The sequence below is a fragment of the Triticum aestivum genome, chromosome 7A (assembly GCF_018294505.1).
Source record: "Triticum aestivum cultivar Chinese Spring chromosome 7A, IWGSC CS RefSeq v2.1, whole genome shotgun sequence".
Taxonomy (NCBI): domain Eukaryota; kingdom Viridiplantae; phylum Streptophyta; class Magnoliopsida; order Poales; family Poaceae; genus Triticum; species Triticum aestivum.
In genome coordinates, this window is record NC_057812.1 from 389,018,931 (window position 1) to 389,035,182 (window position 16,252).

General features: G+C 50.2%; 1 protein-coding gene across 7 annotated transcripts in view; it reads left to right on the top strand.

Moving 5' to 3' along the window:
- The window catches only part of LOC123147009 (CBS domain-containing protein CBSX2, chloroplastic), a 44,763-nt gene that overhangs the window by 9,966 nt on the left and 18,545 nt on the right, over positions 1–16,252 (top strand). For all 7 annotated transcript variants that reach the window (XM_044566267.1, XM_044566268.1, XM_044566265.1 and 4 more), the window contains exons 4-5: positions 6,893–6,941; positions 7,047–7,099. In XM_044566267.1, the coding sequence (XP_044422202.1) occupies positions 6,893–6,941; positions 7,047–7,099 (102 nt within the window). The remainder of the gene's footprint in view (positions 1–6,892; positions 6,942–7,046; positions 7,100–16,252) is intronic.

A 16,252-nucleotide genomic window follows, 5' to 3' on the forward strand; every position in this document is an offset into this window, starting at 1 on the left:
GGGGGGGGGTGTGTGTGGTTCAGTTACAGACATCCTAGGATGTGCGGGTTACATCAGGTGAATTAATGTACGTCCCAGGTTTGGGGCAGCACAAGTCGGAGGCCAGGTGCCCCAGCTGCCGCCCATGAGCGGGCCTCGTCCTGAATGCCATCTAGGAGCGCGTTAAGGGATGGCGTTGCATTGTCGAAGACGCATCTGTTCCTGTGCTTCCAGACCATCCAAGGCACGAGCAGCGCGACAGATTTCAGGGCCTTGCGAAGGGTCAGCGGCGTGTCTTCCTTGGCATGGTTCCACCAGTCCGTAAGCAACAGTTCCTGTGTTGGGATCGGGGCCGGTATGCGTAGCTAGGCCAGGTTCTCGTGCCATGCCTGTCGGGCTAGGGGGCATTCCAGCAGCAGATGTCGCATCGTCTCCGGCTGCTGGTCACATAGGAGGCAGCGGGGATGATGTTGGAGACCGTGGCGAGCCAACCTCTCTGCCGTCCAGCAGCGGTCCTGGTTGGCTAACCAGTGGAAGAACTTGACTCGCGGCGGCGCCCAACACTTCCAGATTAGCTTCCAGGAATGGCAGCCCGTTGATCCATGGAAGGTGGCTGAAGAACTTGACTCGCGGCGGCGCCCAGCACTTCCAGATTAGCTTCCAGGAATGGCAGCCCGTTGATCCATGGAAGGTGGCCGTGTAACAGGACTGCGCGGAATAGGTGCCGCTCACCGTCCATCTCCAGATCAACCTGTCCGGTGTGGTGGAGAGCTCGGTGCGCTGCATGATCTGCCAGAGCTGTAGATACTGACCAATCTCATGGAGGCCGAGGTTGCCTTGGATGTCGCGTGCCCAGGAGTTGCCATTGAGTCCGTCCGCCACGGTTCTCGTCGTCCGTCGTCGCTTGGGGATGCAGCTGTAGAGGTTAGGCATGAGCTCGCGCACGGATTGGCCACCAATCCATCGGTCCTCCCAGAGCAGGGCGGTCTGCCCATTCCCAATGACCGTGAACGTGGATGCCTAGAACAAGGCTCGTTCCGTGGGCGAGAATTGAAGGTCTAGCCCTTGCCATGCTCGCTCCGGGTCCGTTCTGGAGAACCATAACCAGCGTAGTCGCATGGCGAGACCGGCACGCTCGAGGTCTCGCACGCCCAGGCCCCCAAGCTCGATGGGGCGGCAAACTCTGTTCCAGTTCACGTGGTAGTGTCCGCCATTGGCAGTGGCACGTCCAGCCCAAAGGAAACCGCGCTAAATCTTCTCGATCTGCTTGGGGTTTTTTTTTGGGGGGCGCGAACGCAAGCAGTTGGTGCACTGGGATGGCACACAAGACCGACTTGACCAGCGCGAGGCGCCCGGTTTTAGTCATCAGCCAAGCCTTCCAGGTCGGTAGGCGCGCGGCGACCGCATCTACCATGGGTTGTAGCTGGGCGGCAGATGGGCGGCGCGTGGACAGGGGGATGCCGAGGTAGGTGATGGGGAGAGTCGCCACCGGGAAGCCGAGGTGCGCGATCATCTCCGTGGCTGCTTGGTCGCCGTGCAAGATGGTGGCGGAGCTCTTGGTGAAGTTCACCTTCAGGCCGGAGGCCCTGCCGAACAAGGCGAGGATCTCCCTGATCGCAGTGGTGTCGTCCATCGTGGCGTGGCAGAAGACCATGACGTCGTCGGCGTAGAGGGAGATCGCCGGGATGTGGCGTCGTGGGTGTAGTGGCTGCAGGATGTCCAGGCTGTGTGCGCGTCGTAGGAGCCGTCCCAGGGTGTCGACGGCGAGCACGAAGAGCTGCGGGGACATGGAGTCGCCCTGCCGGAGCCCTTGCCGGTGCCATATGGGGGGGCCGGGCTCGCCGTTCAGGAGGATGCACGTGCTCGCAGAAGACAGGAGGATGGCCGTCCACTCCAAGAATCTGTTCCCGAATCCGTATTGGCGTAAAACCTCAAAGAGGAATGGCCATGACAGGGAATCAAAGGCGCGCGTGAGGTCGAGCTTGAGCATGACTCTCGGAGCTCCCAGTTGGTGCAGCAGCTTGAGTGACTGCTTGACAAGGACATAGTTGTCGTGCAAGCTCCTTCCCGAGATGGAAGCATTTTGGTTGTGGCTAACCAGGTTTTCCAGCTTGGCACCGAGGCGGATTGAGAGCACCTTGGCGAAGATTTTGGCCACAAGGTGTATCAGGCAGATCGGACGGTAGTCGAGCAGCCCCTGGGCGTCGACTTTCTTTGGCAGCAGCGTCAGCAATGCTTGGTTCAGCTTGTAGAACCCTCTTCCTCGCAAGTCATATAGTTGCTGGAACACGTCAAGGAAATCCTGCCTGATGGTTGTCCAGCATGCTCGTAGGAATTCTGCTGTGAACCCGTCTGGGCCTGGCGCCTTGCGGGCGGGGAGGCGCTTGACAGCCTCCCAAATCTCCTCGGCGCTGAACGGCGCATCAAGGTCGGCGAGGTCGGTCGGCTCGATGAGCTGTGACGGGTCCAGGGAGTGTTCCCGGGCGGTCGCCGTGCCAAGCAAGGCCTCGAAATGGGTGAAGGCCGCCTTGGCCATGTCAGTGTGGTCCGTGAGCACCCTGTCGTCCACGGCCAGGCTGTAGATGTGGTTCTTCTGCCGACGGAACGAGCACTGCCGGTGGAAAAAACTGGTGCTGGCGTTGCCGTCCTTGAGGTTGGTGATGCGGGAGCGTTGGCGGGCGATCGTGCGCTCCATGGATGCGAGCCCAAGGTAGGATATCTTGAGCTGCTTGCGGAGCCAGGCCTCCGGTGGCGAGAGGTTGCGCGATTCCTGGGCTTGGTCGAAGCGCGAGATGAGCTCCCGTGATATCGCCAGCTTGGCCTTGATGTTGCCCGTAGACCTGGAGCTCCAGCTAGTGAGGCTAGCCGCCGTTGCCTGTAGCCGGAGCATGAGCCGGTGGAAGGGATCGACGTGATGCGTAGCACCCCAGGCCGCGGTCACCACATCATGGAATTCGTCCAAGCGTAGCCAGTATTCCTCAAAATGGAACCGCCGGTGTGAGGTGGGCGTGGGCGAGCAGTCCAGCAGCAACGGGGCGTGGTCCGACACCACAGCCGCAAGACATCGAAGGTGGCATCCGCTATGCGCGTCCTCCCAATCAGCGGTGCAAAGAACACGGTCGAGCTGCACAAGTGTCGGCGGTGTTTGCTCGTTGGACCATGTGTAGCGCCGCCCGTTGAGGTAGATCTCCTTGAGCGCGAGGTCATTTGTGAGACGGCGAAATTTGCCCATCATGCGCCGGTTGACGGTGCCCGTGTTTTTGTCGTCGTCGCGGAGGATGAGATTGAAGTCGCCGCAAACCATCCACGGGTCTGGGCAGGCGGCTCGGATGTCGCGATGCTCCTGCAGGAATGCAACCTTGTCGGCATCTTCTTGGGGGCCGTATACCACCGTAAGCCACCATGGTGTGCCTGTGGCCGTGGCCACCTTAGCGGTGATCGCGTTGGTGGTGAACATTGGGTCCGTGATGGTCAGGGCCCTGCTCTTCCACGCCAGCAAGATGTTGCCCCACGTGCCATCGGCTGGGAGGTATGTGTAGTCATCGAATTCGGAACCAAGCGTATCCAGGACAATAGCTGAGTAGATCAACTCCATTTTCGTTTCCTGAATGCATACAATGGAGGCCCCGGTCGTGTCCGGCAGCGAACGGATAGCGTGTCGGCGAGCCCGCGCGTTCATGCCGCGCACGTTCCAGATAGCGATCTTAAGGCCGTGATCCATGAGAGCGGGATCGACGGGTAGACGCGCCTAGACCGGACTAGCCCTCGCAAGCAACGACAGCGTGTGCCTCCCGTGCGCAGTCGATGCCATGCAGACTGGGATCTCACGGTCAACCAGTTTAGCGATGGCTTTGAGGACCGTCAGGGGCAGCGGTGCCGCGAACATGCCGTCATAGGCCTTCATCTCTACGGCAGTAATCTTCTGGTCTATTCCAATGATCCTGAGGGTGCGCAGGATTTGCACGTGGGCGCGTCGCTCCGCTGTCGGAGGAGCGCTCGGTTGGCAGGTCGTAGCTGCAGACCGTCCCCGACGAGGGGCGAAGTTTAAGGTGCTTCGTGGCGGTGGCCAGGAACTCCCCAAGGGTCCAGGACGCGGGCGTGGTGCGGCCCCGGGATCGCCGCAGCGTAATTGGTGGCGATGCGAAACGGCTCGGCGTGCGGCCACTTGGGCCTTGGTTAGCCACGGCGCCAGCGTTTGGGGACAGCGGGTCTTCAGAGGGCCGCAATGGAGGTGGTGTAGTCGCGGGCCGCTGTAGGAGCACTACCGTCCCCGCTGGGCTGTGGGCCGGCCTAGCGGCAGCAGGTGGAGATAGCCCGTCTGCATGGGCGGGAGGGTTGGCGCCGCGGAGCTGCGTTTCCCCGCCCGAGGCCGCGCGTGTGGGGTTGGTGGAGGCGGACTGGTCAGCGGAATCCAGCCCCACTTCTGGATCGGGTGGGGCGGTATCTTCGCTTTGTCACGATCGGGTCTCTGGCGCTGCAGATCCCTCCTGCGAGGCGACATGCGCGTTGCTGACAGGGGCCAGTTCCCGACAAGCCAAAGCGTCAGGGGGACCCGAGCTTTGGCCCACGTGATCGTCATGGGGATCGTTGCAGGCCACCGGATTCGAATTCACGGCCGGCTGAGGATCGACACGCGTCCCGACCGGGCTGAGCAGGGCGTCTGCGGCGGCCGCGTCAGCGTTGCCAGGCTGGCCCTTGGCTGTTTGCTGCTTTTGCTTTCCGCTGCCTTTTCCTCTTCTGGCATGGTGATGTGGGCGGTGGCCCCCGCTCTGGCTTGGCCAGGGCAGCATGCCCGTACGCGGCGGGTTCGCGAGCGGTGCCGCGCCGGAGCTGGAAGGCCACGCCGGCGACGAGGATAGACCATCCGCCCGTGCCTGTCTGGCAACGCGCCAGCCCAGGTCGTCCATGGCCATGCCGTCGGCCTGGCCTTGAGCGGGCGCGTTCGAGCATCTGCGCTTGCGTCCGCGGCGGCGCGTGCGTCCCGGGCCACGGTCGGGAGCGGGATCACGGGTCCCGCCGGCGTCGCGCTCGTGGTCTGGGTGTCGCCGGCGCCCTGATCTTGACGGAGCGGGCCAGCGCGATGGCGATGGGGTAGGTCAGGGTGCATATGGTTGGTGCATCGGAGTCTAAGGCCGCCGGCACATGCTCGACCACCTCCAGAATGGCAGCGCGGTGGATCTTGTCGGGGTCGTGCGTGCGCCCAGATAGCCGGAAGGTGGCGAGGTCGGCACGGGAGCGGGTATGGGGATGAAGGTGCTCGATCCAACAGCTTTGCCCGAGGATGTGCTCGGCGGTGGGGAGGTGCCAAGCTTGGGCAGGGACACCACGCAACTCGAGTTCGACGTGGAATTCGAACTCGCCGCAGCCGGCATGTGCGAGCTTGCACCATGGCCGCATCGAGAGGGAAAAGCGCGGCGAGCGGATGAAGTGGTCGCCGGCGAGGCGCTCCTTGAGGGCCAGCGAGTTGAAGAGGATCAGAAAGTCCTCCGGATGGTGGCGGTGGACGGTGAAGTCGCCGTCGACGAGGTCGAATGAGTCCCAGAGCAGCGCAACAACCTCGTCGGTGGAGACAGACGGGCGATTGCCGGTGATGGATGCGACCATCGCGCGGGACATGACCGTCTCCGCGTCCTCCATCTCGACGGTGCGCGCCATGATGACCCGCACGGGCTCGGGCTGGTGCAGGATAGCCGTCGGTAGCGCCGTGGCGGGGGTTGCTGGCGCGGCAACGTAACGAGCGCGGACGACGACCGCGCGTGCGCCGGAGCAGCCGGGTTGCTGTGCTGTTGACGATGCGGCGCACTGTCCCAGCGGCTCGGGTCGTAGGAACGGGAGTCATGGCCAGACTGCAGGCATGTGCGGCACCGGATGTCGTTGGTGCAGTCGCGCACGCGGTGGCGGTGGTCTAGGCAACGGAAGCAGAGCCCAGCAACTTCCTCGGGCGAGGGACTCCGTCGGCGAGGCGCCGGAGGGCTGGGGGTGGCCATCTATCGCTGGCGACGACGGCGGTTCCAGCGCCGGGGCAGTTGGTATCCATCCTCGTCGACCATGTCTCCGCTTGAGACACGGTGCACCTCCGAGCGGGGGCCAAGGCGGTTTATGGCCGGCAGCCTGGGACGCGCCGTCATGGAACCGTTGGCGGGCGGGGGAGCTTGCCTCTGCGGGGCCGGGGGAGGGGGGGGGGGCGGAGTGCGGGCGACGTCGCTGTACGAGCGCGCCGGGGACTCGCTCTCCGAGCTGAGCCAGCGGTCACCAGAGGACACGCGCTCGCCGGAGAGGGTCGCGCGGCGGTCGACAGGGTCAGCACCGGAGTCCGCCATGGCAGGGGCAGGGGCGGGGGAAGTAGGAGGGAGGAGGGTGGGTGGGTGGGGGGGGTGGGTGGGTTGGGGGAGCAGCCGACGAGGGGTCACCGGCGGTGGTGCTGGAGGCTAGCTGGGCAGGGGAGAGCTAGGGAGCGCGGAGCGGAGCCATCTCGAGCAATTTGTTCTGGATAGTTCTAAATATTGATATTTAGTAGGAGCAGCCGGCAGGGGGTGCGTTGGGGGAGCAGCCGGCGAGGGGTCACCGGCGGTGGTGCTGGAGGCTAGCTGGGCAGGGGAGAGCTAGGGAGCGCGGAGCGGAGCCATCTCGAGCAATTTGTTCTGGATAGTTCTAAATATTGATATTTAGTAGGAGACATTTACCTGGAAAATGTTTTTTCCATTGGATGTTTAGTTCCTGTTCTGTCGAATGAACATGAACTCTGAAAGCATGTATATCCCAGTATCCCATTGACTTAACCTATGTTGTCCCTGGTATTAATCTGTAGATTTTCATAGAGCTTTAATATCATGATGTTCTTGTACGCAGTGTTAATATACGACATTTTTTAAGCACAGTATTCACTCGTGCTGCAATTTATTTCATACAACAGGTTGGTGTGGTCTCAGATTATGATCTGTTAGCACTGGACTTGATATCAGGTATTGTTTGGAATTGTTGTGTAAGTTTCACCTTGTTTATATAATATTTTGTCCATATTATCAGCTATCTTGCATTGATTAACGTTTCAATTTCTTTCCCTTTAGGAAATGGACAGGCTGAAGCGGACATATTTCCTGAGGTGGACAGCACTTGGAAGGTACATTTTGAAAGGCTTGGACGGATAATAGACTTAATTGTGTCGCATGGTTATGCATCTATCTTGACCACCCCCCTCCCTCACATGCACACGCGCATACGCATACACACAAGTTGTAGATGTAGTTTGTCACTGGATGTGGGATGACATGTAGGATTGTAGGAGAGCTCAAATAAAAATTACTTTTGTGAAAGGGAATGATAGGCTTGGGCTCAGTCAAATCAGACTGGCGATGGTGGAAACGGATCTGAGCTTATAGCCACCTTGGCTTGGCAGCCACATGAACCTGGGCTTGATGCAGACTTTGCCCTGACAATCACGGCAGGAATGGCTAGACATTCTCCCAAGCCCTCCTACCACTGCCAGGGCTTGCACAATCTCTCCTGATACGGGGCAAGACCGCAAGGGTGGCCCGTTCTTCACGAATTGGAGGTGGATTTGAAAAGTAGCATAAGAACAAGGCACAAATCCAAAGGAAACACAAGAGAATAACGCTATTGGACAAGGTCCACACCAAGTACTCCTCAAACCTCAGGCTAAGGTGCATCTTTGATTCAAGAACCAGTGAAAATAACAAGTAACAAGGGTAGTTCTTCTCCAATCTCTAGGAGATATGGAGGTCTTGAGAGATATTCTTCTCCAAATCTGATAGAGGCGAGGGTGTCCCGATCTTTTGATGAGATGATAACTATCGATTTGGTGGAGATGATTTTGACGATCCGACTACAAACATGCACGACGTTGCGGCTTAGCAATCGCTAAACCAATCTCCTGAGGTTATTGACGATGCCGGAAGCATGATCAGCCTGACCGCGAAGATCTATTCTTACATGCAATCGAAGAACAAGCAAGAATATGATAATGCAATTTGAATATTGCGAATATATGTGAAGTATTGATAAAAGTGGGGATCTGGAAGCGGTCTTGGTCTAGTCGTTGGACATAAACGAAGTACACGAAGTTGCAATGGCTAACTTTTAACTAAACAAATTCCAAAAGTCTAAACAACGCCCTAAGGGCTGTATATACGGAGGAATAGGGCGGAATTTCGTGACTCCTTTGAGAAGGGATCTGAAACTAACCCTATTTCTGTTTCCCCACGCGTACGGACTCTAGAAACAACCTAAGAGGTTGTATTTCGAAATTACATGGGCCTGACCCAAAAACAAGATGGCGCAACACCTAAAATAAGCTATGGACGAAATTTATGAAGGAATATCTTATATATTTCGTCCCTGTCTTTGTATGTCATCACAGAGGCTTCAAAGTGTTGAAATATGCACTAGAAATGCCGTTCTGGTTCCCTTCGTGCACGCCTTCATCTCCATACTTGATCTTGTTTTTGTGTTCATCCCTCTTCTCCCATGCTAGGCCCTTTATTAGTAATCAACATAAATGTACCCAGGCAGCATCTTATTCTCATGAACATTAGAATTATTACCAAAAAATGAAAGTACCTGATAATTCAATTGGCGTGCGTGAGCTCTAGTAATTGGTCCAGTATGTATAGCAACAGTGGCTGTAGGTGTAACAATGGTATTGATGTCCTCATCATCCTCCCTTCTTAAAATGAAGTCGTCCTCGACGGAAGCTCATCTTTCTCACCCAAATAAGGTTTTAAATATGCAATGTTAAAAATAAGACTAATCCCAAAATTTACAGGCAGCTTAAGTTTATATGTATTATCATTTATTTTCTTTAACACCTTAAAAGAACCATCAATATGTGGCATTAGCTTTGATTTGTGTAAATCATGAAATCTATTCTTAGACAAATGTAACCAAACAAGATTTACAGGTGCAAACACAACATATTTTTTATCCTTATCTCCAGCGAGTTTATATTTAGCATTCATACGCTCAATGTTTGAAAGGATCGATATGGTTGACTAGAGGGGGGGGGGGGTGAATAGGCAACTACCAATTTTTAGCTTTTTTTTACCAAATTAAACTTTGCATCAAAGTAGGTTGTCTACATGTGCAACTAGGTGAGCAATCTATATGATGCAATAACAACAAGCGTACAAGCAAGCAAGGGTAGAAACACTAAAGAGGTTGCACAAGTAAAGGTAAGAGATAACCAAGAGTGGATCCGGTGAAGACAAGGATGTGTTACCGAAGTTCCTTCCTTTTGAGGGGAAGTACGTCTCCGTTGGAGCGGTGTGGAGGCACAATGCTCCTCAAGAAGCCACTAGGGCCACCGTATTCTCCTCACGCCCTCACACAATGCGAGATGCCGTGATTCCACTATTGGTGCCCTTAAAGGCGGCGACCGAACCTTTACAAACAAGGTTGGGGCAATCTCCACAACTTAATCGGAGGCTCCCAACAAAACCACGAAGCTTCACCACAATGGAATATGGCTCCGAGGTGACCTCAACCGTCTAGGGTGCTCAAACACCCAAGAGTAACAAGATCCGCTAGGGATGAGTGGGGGAATTGAAAATCCCTTGGTGGAAGTGTAGATCGGAGCCTTCTCAACCACTCCCGAGCAAATCAACAAATTTGATTGGCTAGAGAGATAGATTGGGCGGAAATGAAGCTTGGAGTATTTAATGGAGCTTGAGCAATAAATGGAGCTTTGGGGGAGGAAGAGGTAGGTGAGAAGGAGGAAGGGGACTCCTTTTTATAGTGGGGGCAACAATCCCGTTGCCCCCCACCAACCAGCCCCGCACAGGGCGGTACTACTGCTTAGAGGGGGCGGTACTACCGCCAGGCGACGGTACTGCTGCGCCAACCAGCGGTACTGCCGCGCTGAGGAGACTTAGTAGGGAACGGACCCAAATGCGGTACTACCGCGGTGGTAGGGCGGTACTACCGCTCCTGGAACGGTACTACCGCCACTACACCCGTGACTAGTGCCGCAAAACCCGACACGAGAAAAAGACCTCTCAAATCGAGGCGGTAGGAGCCAGACTACCCAGCGGTACTACGGCAGAGGGGTCAAGGGCGGTAGTACCGCTGTGGAGCGGTACTGCCGCTTGTGACCCTTCGGCCGTAGTACCGCAGGCAGTGCGGTACTACCGCTGGGGCGCGCGAGAGAGGGAGAAGGGATCTCTCAAGAAAGCTGAGGACCAGGCGGAGGTGCCAGGCCCCCAGCGGTACTACTGCTGTGGAGCCATGGCGGTACTACCGCTGCGAAGCGGTACTGCCGCTTGTGGCTTCTCAGTGCACGGTACTGCCGCTTAGACCTAGACAGAACAAGGAAGAGAAGAGAGATCTCTTCAATGGACAGGAAAAACTCGGAGGGTGAGAAGCTGATGTGTACGTGATGATTCCATCCAAGCAAAACCCCAGCGGACCCCCTCTTGATAGTACGGTGTCCTCTACGCAACTAGTCCACCGAGAAAGAAACGAAAGAGCTACACCGTCTTGAAATACACTCCGAGGGGAAGAAAGCGTCTCGTGCCAGGGGAGAATCTGTAAATAATTCAACGCACAAGATTAGTCCGCAAACATGTTGTCATCAATCATCAAAACTACCTTGAGAGAGATATGCCGTAACAATGTTCTTCTTAGTTAACTTACACATTTTAAGATCAATTCAGCACGTTGTTCAGCATTAAAATTAACCTTCTCCGAATATGGAAGAGGCAACAAATCAATAAGTGCACGAGATAGAAAACCATACACAATCTTAAAAAGGCACATCTTAGTACTAGAACACAGCGAATGATTATAAACAAATTCAATATGAGGCAAGCATTCTTCTCATATTTTTTTATTCTTTAAAACAACCCTAATCTTAGTAAATAATGTTTTATTGACTACTTTAGTTTGTCGATCAGTTTGAGGGTGACAAGTAGTACTAAAAAGCAGTTTAAAGGGTGTTTGTTTTCAGGAACTTATTGATTTAGGGACTTAAAAAAATTCCCATAAGTCCCATCTAAACCAAACAGGAAGGATTTATAGGGACTTAAAGTGAGCACTTGGGACTTATGGAATAAGACTCTCAAGGAGGAACTTATATGGACTTATAATTGTAATATGGTCTTTTAGTCCATGTTAAGTCCCAGGAACCAAACAGGTAGGGACTTGAGACTTATAAGTTGGGACTAAAAAAGTCCTAGGACTTATGAACCAAACAGGGCCTTAGTCCTCAACTTAGTCCATAAACATCTCCAAAAGTGGTTAAGAAATTTAGTATCACGATATGAAACAATAGTATTTCGTACACCATGAAAGCGAATAATTTTACGAAAGAACAAATCAACAACATTAGTAGCATCATCGCTTTTATGGCATGGCATAAATGTGCCATTTTCGAAAATCTATCCACGATGACAAATATGCCATCCCTCCTTTCTTTGTTTGACATAATCCTAGTATAAAATTCATAGATATATCCTTTCATGAAACACTAGGTACAGGCAAAGGTATATGTAAACCATAAGGATTGAGTCGTGACTTAGCTTTTTGACATGTAGTGCAGCGAGCAACAAAACTCTCAACATCTCGTCTCATCTTTGGCCAAAAGAAATGTGTAGCAAGTACGTTCTCCGTCTTCTTGACGTCAAAGTGTCCCATTAATTCTTCTCCATGAGCTTTTTGCAACAACAAAAGACGAACGGAGTTAGCTGGAATGAATAGCTTGTTAGCACGGAACACAAATCTATTATTAAGGACAAACTTGTTTCATATTCTCCCTTTACAATTTTGTAGCACATTTTTAAATTCAGCATCATGTACATATTGACCTTTGATGGTCTCGAAACTAAATATTTTGAAGTTAAATTGTGAAAGCATATTATAACGACGACACAATGCATCATCAATAATATTTTCTTTACCCTTTTTTATATGTTTCAAAGATTTATGATCAGAATGTATAACAAATTTTTGGGCCATAAATAATGTTATCATGTTTCTAAAGTTTGAACAAGAGCATATAATTCTTTATTATGAGTAGAATAGTTTAGATTAGGCCTACTCAATTTTTTGGAAAAGTATGTGACAGGTGGTACCACCTTGTAGTAACATACCTTCTAATCCAATTCCACTAGCATCACATTCAAACTCAAGTCTTATTAAAATCAGGAAGTTGGAGTAAAGGAGCATGTGTCAACTTATCTTTCAATACTGTGAAGACTTTTTTCTGTGCGGTATCCCAAACAAAAGACACATTCTTCTTCGTAAGCTCATTGAGAGGTACAACAATGATGCCGAAATCTCTCACAAAACGCCTATCAAAACCAGCGAGTCCAAGAAAACTCTTTACTTGTGTCACTGTTTTGGGCTGCGGCCAACTTTCAATAGCTTCAATCTTGGCTTTATCAACTTCAATTCCCTGTGGAGTAACAACATAGCCAAGAAAAGATACTCGATCGTGCAAAAGGTGCACTCCCCGAGGTTACCAGATAAACGTGCATCATGTAGGGCAATGCAAACATCACGTAAATGTTTCAAATGTTGTTTCAAAGATCTGCTATAAATCAGTATATCATTAAAATAGACTACCACAAATCGTCCAATAAAAGCACTTAAAACTTCGTTCATTAATCTCATGAAAGTACTAGGTGCATTAGTTAACCCAAAAGGCATGACTAATCACTCATATAATTCAAACTTAGTTTTAAATGCTGTTTTTCATTCAACTCCCAGTTTCATGCGAATTTGATGGTATCCACTACGCATATCAATTTTGGAGAATATTGTAGAGCCACACAATTCATATATCATCTAGCCTAGGAATAGGATGCTGATAACGAATAGTAATATTATTAATGCCTCTACAATCAACATACATACACGATGTACCATTTTTTTGGCACTAGTATAATAGGAACAACACAAGGACTAAGAGATTCGCGTATGTAACATTTGTCGAGTAGCTCTTGTACTTGACGCATAATCTCCTCTGGATTGGTACGACATGACACACGGTTTGGCAGCGAAGCATCGGGAATTAAGTCAATTTGGTGATCAATTCCTCGAATAGGTGGTAATGGCAATGAAACACCGGAAATTAAGTCAATTTGATACTCGATCCCTCGAATAAGTGGTAATCCCGGTGACACATCTTCTATAAAGACGTCAGCGAACTCCTGCAAAATGTTAGTGACTGTAGGAGGTAAAGAAGAAGGCACGTCCTCGAATGAAAATAATGTCTCTTTGCACACAACGCATAACAAACAGATTTGCTGAAATCTAGATCATCAATATCAGATTTGGTGGCAAGTAAACATTCACTTTTCAATTTAATTTCATAAACAACACTAAATAATTTATTATTAGGCTTCATGCTCAAATTCTTTTGCCACAGTTTGATTCTCACTCTTATTTTACCTTTTTTTTGCTTTACTAGCTCTATGAATATTATCTTTTAAAATGGAATCAGGAGGCATAGGAAGCAAAGTAATATGTTTATTCTTATGAACAAGAGTATATTTTCTATCATGGTGTACAGAATTTTTATCAAATTGTCATAGTCTACCAAGTACTAAGGACCATGTCATCCATTTTTACTTCCTTTGGTTTTTCTACATATAACATATATATACATGAGTAACTTTCATAGTTCATAAAATATAAAGCCAAAATATTATCACAAGAATTAGAAGGCATGAAAATATTGCAACTCAGTTTCACATATAAGTGAAGCTCTTATTCATATCAAAAGATTGACAATGTTCATTATCAAACCATCCCAACATTGATGAATATATCTTACTTGCATCAAATTTACATGCTACAACATATTTAAATAAGCAAACATGCAATAAGTCATTGGTCACATAATTCTACCAAGATTAGGGTCATATCAAAATGATTACACATTGGCACAATTATTTTCAAATGTATTTGATCCAAATCTGATTTATTCCCTGATTCACATGGTTCTTTTGCATCAATAGTTAATTCAATGGGTGCACTTGACATTGTTGATATTGCATTTGTTTGATCACATGGCAAAGTCAAATAATCAACGTAGTCCTCTAAAATAGGTGGTGTAATCAAAGTGGTGGGTAGGTCATCACATTGTGCATTGAAATTGACAAGGCATTCATCATACTCATGTGGAGGTGGAAAATCAGTACCTTTGTCATTACCTTTTATGGTCAACTCAGATGATGTAGGCACTCTTGGTGGTGATGTGTCACATGGTGAAGGTGATGTAGTCCTCACAACAACGGATGCGGTTGTCATAGTCTGCCTAGTAGACAACAAGTCGTTTTATTTCCTGTTCAGCTTTGCAAGCAAGACAAGACAAATGGTCCATAGAATAACACTCTTCATGAATTAGTATATCTTAAATATCACAGTTTAATCCTCCCCAAAATCTATTCATAAAATTGTCTTCACTTTCTTCTAAAAATGAGCGCAACAAAGTAGTTTGTAAATCATCATAATATTTTGATACGGTGTTAGTGCCTTGTTTTAAATGTTGTAATTTTTAATCATGCCACGAGTATAATAAACATCAACGAATCTATCTCTCATGACAAGTTTTGAATCATCCCAAGTATTAGGTATAAAATCAGGGTTTAACCGACAATATTCACTCCACCAAATTAAGGCAAAGCTACTTAAAGTACTAACCGCAGCTTGAAATTTTACACACTCATCAATATTATGTGAAACAAATATATCATTTATTTCATACTCTCATCCAATATATAAATGAGGCCTAAAACGACCATTAAAGGGTGGCATGGAAACATTAACCTGATTATGCGCATTTTGATGTCGTTGCTCCTCTTGTGACGGTTGTTGTGTTTTCTTATGTGGTGGCAAGTCTCCCACAATCGACAAAGCTCATAAATTGACTCTGAATTCTGTCATGATTAGTAGAAATAAGAAACAAAATCCAAAAATAATGTTCCTATGAACTATTGCGACGAGGTGGTAAAACACTCATAATATAGCAAATATTAAAGTCTTACAAATTCTTACCATGCAGTAGGTAGTGACCGGCAACCAGCGGTGTCAAATAACTCCAAAGATTAAGAAAGCGATTGTCAGGTGAACGTAAATATGCACGTGATAGAGGCAAATGTGTCCTGTCTTTCGATTAGATAGTGAGGGAACTTAGGAGAGTGCTGGACTGCAGCTAAGCCCCCGAGTGGGAGGATTGCTCTCCACTCGGTAGGATTTTTCAAACTTACGCGAGTGCTGGACTGCAGCTAAGCCCCCGAGTGGGAGGATTGCTCTCCACTCGGTACGATTTTTCAAACTTAGGCGAGTGCTGGATTGCAGCTAAGCCTCCTAGTGAGAGAACTTAGACGAGTGCTGGACTGTAGCTAAGCCCCTGAGTGGGAGGATTGCTTTCCACTCGGTAAGATTTTTCAAACTTAGGCGAGTGCTGGACTGCAGCTAAGCCTCTTAGTGAGAGAACTTAGGCGAGTGCTGGACTGCAGCTAAGCCCCCGAGTGGGAGGATTGCTCCCCACTCGGTAGGATTTTTCAAACTTAGGAGAGTGCTGGACTGCAGCTAAGCCTTCTAGTGAGAGAACTTAGGCGAGTGCTGGACTGTAGCTAAGCCCCCGAGCAGGAGGGTTGCTCACCACTCGGTAAGATTTTTTCAAACTTAGGCGAGTACTGGACTGCAGCTAAGTCTTCTAGTGGGAGAACTTAGGCGAGTGTTGGACTGCAGCTAAGCCCCCGAGTGGGTGGATTGCTCTCCACTCGGTAGGATTTTTTCAAACTTAGGCGAGTGCTGGACTGCAGCTAAGCCTCCTAGTGAGAGAATTTAGGCGAGTGCTGGACTGCAGCTAAGCCCCCGAGCGGGAGGGTTGCTCTCCACTCGGTAGGATTTTTTCAAACTTAGGCGAGTACTGGACTGCAGCTAAGTCTCCTAGTGGGAGAACTTAGGCGAGTGCTGGACTGCAGCTAAGCTCTCAAGTGGGAGGGTTGCTCTCCACTCGGTAGGATTTTCTTTCGAACTTAGGCGAAACGGATTCGCAACTAAGCCACCCACTGGGGGATTTCAGAAGTAAATAAGAACACAACAATCTAATGATAGGACCATAAGCTCTTGTCTTTGATAAACAAATTACAAAAGGTGTTTCTTATTACATTTTATTCGACCGAGTGCTTAAGTATAAAAGGGGCGGAGCAGCTCCGCGTTCCAAGCCCGTGGCTCGTCTTTCTGATGCTCAATACTGTAAAGATGGTATGCTCCATTGTGAAGAACTTTGGTGACGATGAAGGGACCT